Raw genomic sequence first — 9,902 nt, forward strand, 5'->3', positions numbered from 1 at the left:
TATATATATATATATATATATATGTGTGTGTGTGTGTGTGTGTGTGTGTGTGTGTGTGTGTGTGTGTGTATGTATGTATGTATGTATGTATACGTATATTTATAACAACGTATACTTGTTTTTAATTTCTTTTGAGCACTGACGTAAGGAAAATTCATATATCGACAGTTTCCCTTTTCTGAAAATCATATATTCTTGTATTTTCAAAAACGAATTGCAAAGCTGATACGATATAAGAGGCATTTTTTTTATTCAAACTGCAGCATATTTCACTTATCTGTATATATTTCAGTGGTTTATAATACACAAGTAGGAAAAGATAGGGTTGTAACTTACATAACCTAACATCTAAATACATATAAACACGTTTTAAATGTAATATTGTTCACAAGTATTTTTTTTCTTACAGATGTTGTATAGCATGTTCTTGTTGTAAAACTATAAGTGCTAAGACTCTACTTATTTTGGAAAAGATAATATGGCTTTCGGTAATATTCTACGAGTAAATGTGCAGTCAGAATTCACAATTCATAATTCATTAAAATTTCTGGTAATAAATCATGTAAATTTTGTGAATCTTAAAATACGAGATTTTTTTTTCTTCAAAATTCAGTGTAATAATACTGAACTACAATTTGTAGCGTTTCGTTTTGTTACACTGGATTTATTTTACTTACGTAATCATTGTTAGACACATGAGAAGCGCAAAATAATGCTATGCATTTGTTGTAACAAAAATATATATTAATTTGAATATAAATTATCAACAATAGAAAAGACATAACGTAACAATTTTCCTAATTAGTTAGCATGTCATTTCACAATAAATGACCTTGGTTATAAAATAGTGTAATCACACAGAGGATTAATGTGCTATACATAACACTCGCTGTCGATGCACCACTGGGAGGCTCATTTCCTCCTACGGGAAGGTTAGCATAAGGGTCATATTCCCTGAAGTAATTGCTGTAATACCAGTCAATTGCGTTCACTTCGCTCGTCTCGAATTCCGTGTCCGGTATGGGCGGCCGGTGCTCCCCCTCAGGCACGCCGCTGACGCTCTCCTCCGGCAGGTCGACGCCCTGGACGACGGCCGTTTTGTCGCTGTGTTGTCGGTGGCTCGGCTGCTCCACGCGCTCGATCGTCGGGACGCCCCCCCGCCCGATGCTCCTGCTGGGGCTGATCTGGGTGTTGTTGGGCGGCACGCGGGCTCGGACACCGGGTAGCGGCTCGCCCGACTTGTCGACGGGGAGGACGACGCCCGGCCTGTATCTCGAGGCCGTCTGGGAGCCCGTCGGAATGCTGTCGGTAAAGGGAGGGTTGGTTACCGACGGGGGGAAGTTCGTGGTTTCGGATTCCGGAGGGCGGTGGCCTGGTTCCCTCGCTCCGTCGGGTGGGGATCGCCCGGGCTGTGGATGGTCCTCGGGATGTCGAGCCGGAGGGACCTGGTCGGGCTCGGCAGATTCCTTGTGGAAATCGGGTGGCCGTTCCTGGAGGACCGTCACTCCCTTGCCTAGCTGAGGAGGAACCATGTCTGGTGGGATATCCTGTCTGTTGTTGGACTCTCGTGCTGTGGTGGTTGTCGCAGGCGTCGTGCTGGTTGTCCTTGTTGTTGTGGTGCGAGTCGTCGTGGATGTGGATGTGCTTCTGCTCGTGGTCGAAGTTGTAGATCTCAGGGTTGTGGAGGAGACCGCGTCTGGAGGACCGCGAGTCATCTCTGGCCTGAAGGAGACCCCGACCTCAGGCACACTTGCGCTGGCTGCGGAATCGGATGAAACTGAACTGGATGGGTTGACCGGTAGCGCTTCATCTGGCGTGTTGATGGAGGGCGTAGTGGCTCGCGTGCCCTGCATCTGGTGTTGGACCTCGGCCTCAGCGGCGTACAGGAGGTTGATGAGGTCGTCCAGGGATTCCTTAGGAGGAACTGGTCCCTGAGAGCTTGGTAAGCTGTCGGTCGGTCTCGCGGGTCTTGGCTGAGTCTCTGTTGTCTGCGTGGGAGGCGCAGGGATGTTCGGCTTTTCTTCTGGTATTTTGTCTTGTTCGTTGCGATTTTCTGGACTTTGTTGAGGCGGTATATGCTGACCTTTATTATATAATGGTGTTTGTTGACCTTGGTGACTGCCTGGATTTTGTTGCCCATGGTGACTAGTTGGCTCTTGTTGTCCCTGATGACTGAAAAGGACTTGTTGGTCAGGATGACTGGCTGGCTTTTGCTGGCCTTGGTGGTTGCCTGGTGTTGGCTGTCCCTCGTGATGGACAGGGATTTGCTGGCCCTCGTGAATCTCTGGCGCATGTTGGCCGTGGTTGCTGATTGGTATTGGCTGGCCCTCATGACTCACTGGTATTTGCTGATCCTGTTGACTGACCGGGATTTGGAAGCCCTCGTGACTGTCTGACTGACTGCCCTTCCCTCTTCCGGAACTATCTGAGAACGGTGGGAAGGCGTCGGGCAGTCTGGAGTCCACATTTACGTTTCCATCCGGGGGAAAGCCTCCCTGCGGCCCTCCAGACATTGTGTCCTCAGCGTCTGGACCGCGATATCCTCCGTCTGCCACCATCTGTGTCTCGGAAGGCGACATGTCTGGTGGTGATGGCGACGTGGCGACTGGAGGACCCATGGGCATGAGGGGCGACGTGGGCATGCCAGAGGATTCCCCCTTGCCAGACGACATGTTGGGTGCGTCGACGACTGTGATGGGGTGATTGGGGTCGTGGGGCTGGTAGGGCTGGAAGGGCTCCCTGGGCTGGTAGAGGGAAACCCCAGAATCGGGATTTATGACCTCAGGCTGAGACCAGAGGTTCCCTGCCCACGTGGTCCCTGAGCCCTGCGCGGGTGGGGAAGACCCCGAGGAGACAGGGGGTGGGGTCAAGGGGACAGGATCGCGTCCCTGGTTCTGGGCGCCGGGCCTCACGGGGAGAGGACGACCCTGCTGCTTGATGGAAAGTCCCGGCAGGAAAGGTGTCCCTGAATTCGGTCCAGGGCCCACGTACGTGACGGACGGAAGGATGGGGCCGCCAATCCCGAAGCCCACCGGATGCGGCCTTTTCTGCTGGCTTGAGCCGGGGCCTTGGGCGCTCCCCGGCTTGGGGCGTCCGGGCTGGCGTCCGGGTTGAGGTCCAGGCTGTGGTCTTGTAGCCCAGATGTTCGAGGGTCGAGTGACGGGAACGACCACGCCAGGAACGCCGGGACGCAGACGCTCTCCTTGACTCGTCGGGAAGACGAAGGACGCCCCGGGGCCAGACACAGGGTGCGGGCCTCGCGAAGGATTCTTCTCGGGGAGTAAGGGAGGAGGCAGATCCTTGGGCGGCAGGGGCGAGGGGGGGTTCGGGAACAGAGGATGGGGGCTGGAGGGCCCATCGACCCAGATGGGATCGCTGGTGTCCGGGCCCTTCATCGGCTTGCCCGCGCCCAGGGTCCCCGACTTGCCCACGAGGCCCGTGTCCTGGCGTCCGATGATGGGGATGTTTCCCCAGTTGACGTTGAGGCCGAGTTGAGGCAGGTTGAGGTTGCTGATGGACTCGATCAGGTTGGGCAAGGTGGGCAGCTTGATCCCGCTGAAGAGACCGGATTGCTGCTGCTGCTGCTGCTGCTGCTTGTCGCCGTCGGTGTGACCAGCTGATCCGGCGTAGATGGTGGGCGTGTCACCCGTCACTGTGTGGATGTTGGATGAGGCCAACAGCTGTTCGCTCTGGTTGCTGCGCACGGCCTGCAATGTTTAGTGTTGCTTTTATGACTGTGTGATAAAATGGATTTATTTCTTCAAGACGATATTCATTTCTGTGTATGATAAAGATGACTTATATCTTTGTGTTTTCCACATGTTAATGATTATCAGTTTATATATCAATCTGTCAAAATATATAGTCTCTCTCCCTCTCTCTCTCTCTCTCTCTCTCTCCCTCTCTTTCTCCCTCCCTCTCCCCCCCTTTCTCTCTCTCTCTCTCTCTCTCTCTCTCTCTTCTCTTTCTCTCTCTCTCTCTCTCTCTCTCTCTCTCTCTCTCTCTCTCTCCCTCTCTCTCTCTCTCTCTCTCTTTATCTTTCTCCCTCCCTCTCTCCCTCTCCCCCTCTCTCCCCCTCTCCCCCATTACTACCTGCGAGACCGTAGGAGCCACGGTCGCCACGCCCCCTTCGGCAGCAGAAACCGCGGCCGTGGTGGGGGCTGTCGGAGCGGACGCATCAGTCGACGTGGCTGACGAGGGGGACGTCGTCTCCTCGATGACGGAGGAGAGAGCCACGAGGCCCGGGGCGCTGGGGACGTGGATGGGGTTGCTGTAGTCGAGGTAGGAGGGCCCCGTGTCCGCCTGGGGGATGGCGTCGGAGAGGTTGGTGAGGTGGAGGAGGGTGTTGATGGTCCCCGGGTCGAGGCTTCCTGTGGGGGCGGGTGGGAAGGGGTTCAGTGTGGGTTATTTTTTGTCTGTCTGTTTGTTTGTCTCTCTCTCTCTCTCTCGCTCTTTATTTCTTTCTTTCTCTCTCTCTCTCTCTCTCTCTCTCTCTCTCTCTCTCTCTCTCTCTCTCTCTCTCTTTCTCTCTCTCTTTCTCCCCCCTCTCTCTCTCTCTTTCCTCCCCCCTCTCTCTCTCTCTTCCCCCCCTCCCTCCCTCCCTCTCTCTCTCTCCCTCTCTCTCTCTCTCTCTCTCTCTCTCTCTCTCTCTCTCTCTCTCTCTCTCTCTCTCTCTCTCTCTCTCTCTCTCTCTCTCTCTCTCTCTCTCTATTTACCTGTTTCATTTATGCTGATAACGTAATGTGATTAAAAATAAATTAGATACAATCCTTTGATGACCTTGTTGGCGATCGTTAGGCAAGAAGAAAATCCTCCAGTGTACTCTAAATCATGTGAAATACGTACACACTTACGCACACGTACTCTTCTCGTCTTTCCACTCCCCTCTCCCCTCACCTCCCGAAATGGTCCTCCTCCTCCCCCCTACCCCAATTCCTTACCCCCCCCTCCCCCGAGAACCCTCTCCTCACCCTCCACCCTCCCTCTACAGTCCCAGCCCTCCCCTCCCCCCATCGACCTCCACCTCCCCACGTAACACCCCCAATCATATCACCCCCCCCCCCCTCCTCCTGATTGACATCACCCCCTTTCTACAACTCACATCTCTAAGACCGTCTTCCTAGCTCCTTCCTAACGCCTTTTACATCACCACATACCCCTCCCCACTTCCCCTTTCCCTCTCGCCCCCACCCCTCACAAAATCCTCTATTTTCCTTCCCCTCTCGCCCCCACCCCTCACAAAATCTTCTATTTTCCTTCCCCTCTCGCCCCCACCCCTCACAAAATCCTCTATTTTCCTTCCCCTCTCGCCCCCACCCCTCACAAAATCCTCTATTTTCCTTCCCCTCTCGCCCCCACCCCTCACAAAATCCTCTATTTTCCTTCCCCTCTCGCCCCCACCCCTCACAAAATCCTCTATTTTCCTTCCACTCTCGCCCCCACCCTCACAAAATCTTCTATTTTCCTTCCCCTCTCGCCCCCACCCCTCACAAAATCCTCTATTTTCCTTCCCCTCTCGCCCCCACCCCTCACAAAATCCTCTATTTTCCTTCCACTCTCGCCCCCACCCCTCACAAAATCTTCTATTTTCCTTCCCCTCTCGCCCCCACCCCTCACAAAATCCTCTATTTTCCTTCCCCTCTCTCCTCTCTTTCCCACTCGATGCCACCACCGAAATATTTTTCCGACCACTTTTAACTCTTCTGGCTTTCCCACAGAACCCCCCCCCCCACTAAAACCCTCCCCTGTTCTTTGCTCCGACCCCAACAGAATTGCTCCACCACCCCTCCTCCCTCCATAGAATCTCTCCCTTTCTCTTAACCTCCCTACAGAACCCTCCCTTTCTCCTTACCCCAACCCCAACAGACCTCCTCCTCCACCTGCCCTCCCACAGAACCCTCCCCTTCCACTTACCCCCATCCCCCTACAGAAGCTTTCCTTCCTTTTACTCCCCCCCATTCCCACCTCTACCCCCTACTCTCATTGCCACTTCCCCTTCCACTCCGATCCCCATTCCCACCCCCACTCCCTCTCTCCCCCGTCCCGCGTTCACCCACACTCCCTCTCTCCACCGTCGGGCCCCCACCCCACTCCCATACTCCCTCTCCCCACTCCCCCTCTCCCCCACCCCAACCCCAACCCCACTCCCACCCCATCCCACCTGCACCCCCACTAACCCGGACTGCCCCCCGTGAAGAGCAGGGGGTCCAGGAAGCGCGGCACGCAGATGTCGTCCACTTCGTCAGGAGATCGGCGCCCTCCGCACAGGAACGCTGTCACGGGGACCTGAGGGAGAGGAAAGGGTTAAGGGCGGTGCAGGAGTTTTTTTTTTTTTTTTTTTTTTTTTTTTTAATTTTTTTTTCAATTCATTTAGTCTTTTTTCTTTTTTTATTCATTTTTTATTCATTGTCTTTTTTCTTATTTTTTATTCATTTAGTCTTTTTTATTCATTTCTTTTTTCTTTGTTTTTATTCATTTAGTTTTTTTTTCTTTTTTCCCCTCCTCTTTTTTTTTTTTTTTTTTTTTTTTGCTTTTTTCTTTTTCTTTTTTAATTTAGTCTTTTTTTCTTTTTTTCCCTTTTCTCTCTTTTGTTTTTGTTTTTTTGCTTCTTTTTTCTTTCGTTGTTGTTCTTTTAGTTTTTTCCTTATTTCTTTTCCTTTTGATATTCCACCTTGTTCTTCCTCCCTTTTCTTTTTATTATATTTCTTCCTTCTATTATGATTTCTCCCTGTTCCCCTTTTTCTTTTTCATATTTACTTTTTTTGGGGAGGGGGGGGAGGGGGGTATGTATCTTATTATTTATGCAATATACAAGGGGATGTTCTTACCATTAATATAATCATCATAATAATCCTAATTATTATTATAATTGTTATCATTACGATTATTTCCATTATTAATATTACAATAATTACATATTGTTAATTTGATATGATCATTATCCCAACCACCATTACCCACTGTAATTACCATATTACCAATAATCACCCTCATTATCGCAATTATAAATGACCACCCCACCCCACCCCCCACCCCCCCGCTCCCTACATTATCTCAATTATAAATGACCACCCCACCCCACCCCCCACTCCCCGCTCCCTACATTATCGCAATTATAAATGACCCACCCCACCCCCCCCGCTCCCTACCCACCTGCGTGATGGGGACGCCCCTGTACTCGTCGGGGGAGGCGCAGACGGGGACGCCCTTGAGCGAGTCGCCCAAGATCGAGGTTCTCTGGGCGCGTCCTGGCTCGGGCGGTTCTCCCAGGTACTCCCGCAGCCACACCATCTCGCAGTCACAGCGGAAGGGGTTGCCTGGAATGGAAAGAGGGGGGTGGGGGTGAGATGGGGGTGAATGGGGGATGTGGAAGGGGGGGGGGGTTGGAGAGGGGGGTGAATGGGATTTGTTGGTGTGGGGTGAGTGAGGGTGTGGAGGAGGGGAGTGAATGGGATTTGTTGGTGTGGGGTGAGTGAGGGTGTGGAGGAGGGGGGTGAATGGGGTTTGTTGGTGTGGGGTGAGTGAGGGTGTGGAGGGGTTAGGGGGGGTGAGAAAAAGGTGTGGAGGAGGGGTATGGGGGTGTGGGTGAGGGTGTGTGTGGAGGGGGTGAATGGGGGGGTTGCCTGGAATGGAAGGGGGTGAGTGAATGGATTGGTGTAGGGGGTGAGGGGTGTGTGGAGGAGGGGTGGAAGGGGGGTGTTGGTGAGGGGGTGAATGTGGGTGGGGGGGTGAGGGGTGTGTGGAGGGGGGTGAATGGGGTGTGTAAAGGGGGGATGGAAGGGGGTTGAATGAGGGGATGGGGGGTTGTGTGAATTAGGTTTTTGGAGGGAGGTGATTGGAATGGAATGGAAGGGGAAGGTGTGAGAAGGAGGTGGGTGAGGGGGTGAATAGGGTGTGGGGTATGTTAGAAAAGCAGAGTTGAGGGGTTACATGGGGGAGGGGGGTGGGGTTTGCTTACACCTGAAATGGGGTATGCTAGAGTGGCTTCTGTGAGGGGCTGCATGTAGGGGTATTTTAAAATGCCATTGGAAGAGGTTTCCTGCAATGGAGGGGTGGGTTGTGGTTATATAAGAAGGGTGTGGATGTTTGTTTTTCTCCGGATTACATGTCTTAGTGTAACATCTTGTGTAATAAAAGAGGGGAGGATGTTAAAGAGGTGTGGATGAGGCGTGGGTTCTGGATAGTCTAATATTTTCGGCAAATTATACTCTCTTATACTCTCCTGTGCAATCAAGAACAGATGTTACGTATATTCCAGCTTTGTCATCCATATTACTTCGTTTTTTTCATGAAGACTTCGCTCATTCTACCTATTTTTCCCCACTCCCTCACTCCCTATGCGAATTCCCCATTCTGAAAGCCATCCTCACACCCTCACACTCCTCATATCGCCTCCTCATACTAACCGCTCATATCCAGGAGCGACAGGCCCTTGATGGTGTTCCCGAGGGCGTGGAGGTGGAGTCTCTTCAGCTGGTTGTTGTTGAGTGTGAGGATTCTCAGGGCGCGCTGCCTGGCGAAGGCCCCGGGCGACATCCGGCAGAGGTCGTTATCGTGCATCTGGAAGCGAAAGAAAACGGGGTTCAGGAAAGCTTTCTGATTTTTGTTTTGATTCAAGTACCTCTCTCTCCCTCCCTCTTCTCTCTCTCTCTCTCCCTCCCTCTTCTCTCTCTCTCTCTCCCTCCATCTTCTCTCTCTCCCTCCCTCTTCTCTCTCTCTCTCTCTCTCTCCCTCCCTCCCTTTTTTTCTCTCTCTCATTCAGAGCATCCTGTAGTCACACACACACACACAAACACATATATATACAGGTATATATGTATGTGTCTGTGTGTGTGTATACAAGCATTTATATACATAGGTAGATATAGATATACATTAAATAAAACAAAACCGTGCTTTCAAATGACCCCTACCATGAGTACGGTGAGCCACTCCAAGCGATAGAAGGAGGAATCCTTGATCTCCAGGATAAAGTTCGAGCTCAGGTCCAGGACATCGAGCGACGGAATCCTCCCGAGGGCGTCTTCGGGAACGTCCTGAAGGCCATTGCGACTGAGGTTGAGGAACTTCATGGTCGGGAGGTTATAGAAAGCGCGTCCTCCGATCTCGGTGATCACGTTATCCTGCAGTTCTAGGCTCCTTAGCGCCGGGAGATCCGAGAATGAGAAGTCCTTCACGACGGAAATCTGGTTCTTGCTGATCTGCATCTCCTGGAGCGACGTCAGGCCCACGAAGGACTCCGGATTGAGCTCCACCAGGTTGTTGTTTCGAAGGTCGAGGTACACGAGGGATCTCAGACCGTAGAAGGCCGTCGTCTCAAAGGTCTGCAGGCCGTTGTTCTTGAAGTGCAGGACGCTGAGGCTGGGCAGGCCGGCGAAGGACAAGTTCTTCAGGCTGTTGATGTAGTTTTCGCTGAGGAAGAGAGCCTGGAGGTCCGGGAAGTCGATCATCGCGTCTCCCAGATCGGTGAGAGAGTTGTTGGTGAGGTCGAGGATACGGAGCTTCTTCAGGTTAACGAAAGCTTCGTGGCCGATGCTCGATATGTAGTTGTGGCTGATGTTGAGCTTCTCTAAGAGCTTCGTGGCGGAGAACATGTCAGGGTGGAGGCTCTGGATGTAGTTGACGCTGAGGTCCACGTCCCGGAGGTGGGTCATGTCTGTGAAGGCGGCCGGGTTGAACGTCTGGATGTGGTTGTTGGAGAGGTCGAGGTGCTCTATGGCTTTGAGGCCCGAGAGGTAGCTGTCCTGGACCTTGTTGATGGCATTTCGGTGGAGCTTCAGCACTCTGAGGGAGGCGAGTTTGCTCAGGGCCTCCGAAGGGAGTTCTTGGATGAAGTTGGCGGAGAGGTCAAGGTACTGCAGGCTCTCCGTGTCACTGAATGTGCCTGGTTCGACGGTGGTGAT

At 52.1% G+C, this 9,902-nt stretch overlaps 1 protein-coding gene across 1 annotated transcript in view; it reads right to left on the bottom strand.

The window, feature by feature from the left end:
• Positions 1 to 282: 282 nt before the first annotated feature.
• atk (artichoke) overlaps positions 283 to 9,902 on the bottom strand; it is a 14,745-nt gene continuing 5,125 nt past the window's right edge. The window contains exons 3-8 of the mRNA XM_070115279.1: positions 8,913 to 9,902; positions 8,406 to 8,559; positions 7,153 to 7,316; positions 6,177 to 6,285; positions 4,093 to 4,370; positions 283 to 3,707 (exon numbers count right to left, since the gene is read on the bottom strand). The exon at positions 8,913 to 9,902 is cut by the window's right edge and continues 1,335 nt beyond it. Coding sequence (XP_069971380.1) covers positions 819 to 3,707; positions 4,093 to 4,370; positions 6,177 to 6,285; positions 7,153 to 7,316; positions 8,406 to 8,559; positions 8,913 to 9,902 — 4,584 coding nt within the window. The 3' untranslated portion in view covers positions 283 to 818. The remainder of the gene's footprint in view (positions 3,708 to 4,092; positions 4,371 to 6,176; positions 6,286 to 7,152; positions 7,317 to 8,405; positions 8,560 to 8,912) is intronic.

This window comes from Penaeus vannamei, chromosome 37, assembly GCF_042767895.1.
Source record: "Penaeus vannamei isolate JL-2024 chromosome 37, ASM4276789v1, whole genome shotgun sequence".
Lineage (NCBI taxonomy): Eukaryota > Metazoa > Arthropoda > Malacostraca > Decapoda > Penaeidae > Penaeus > Penaeus vannamei.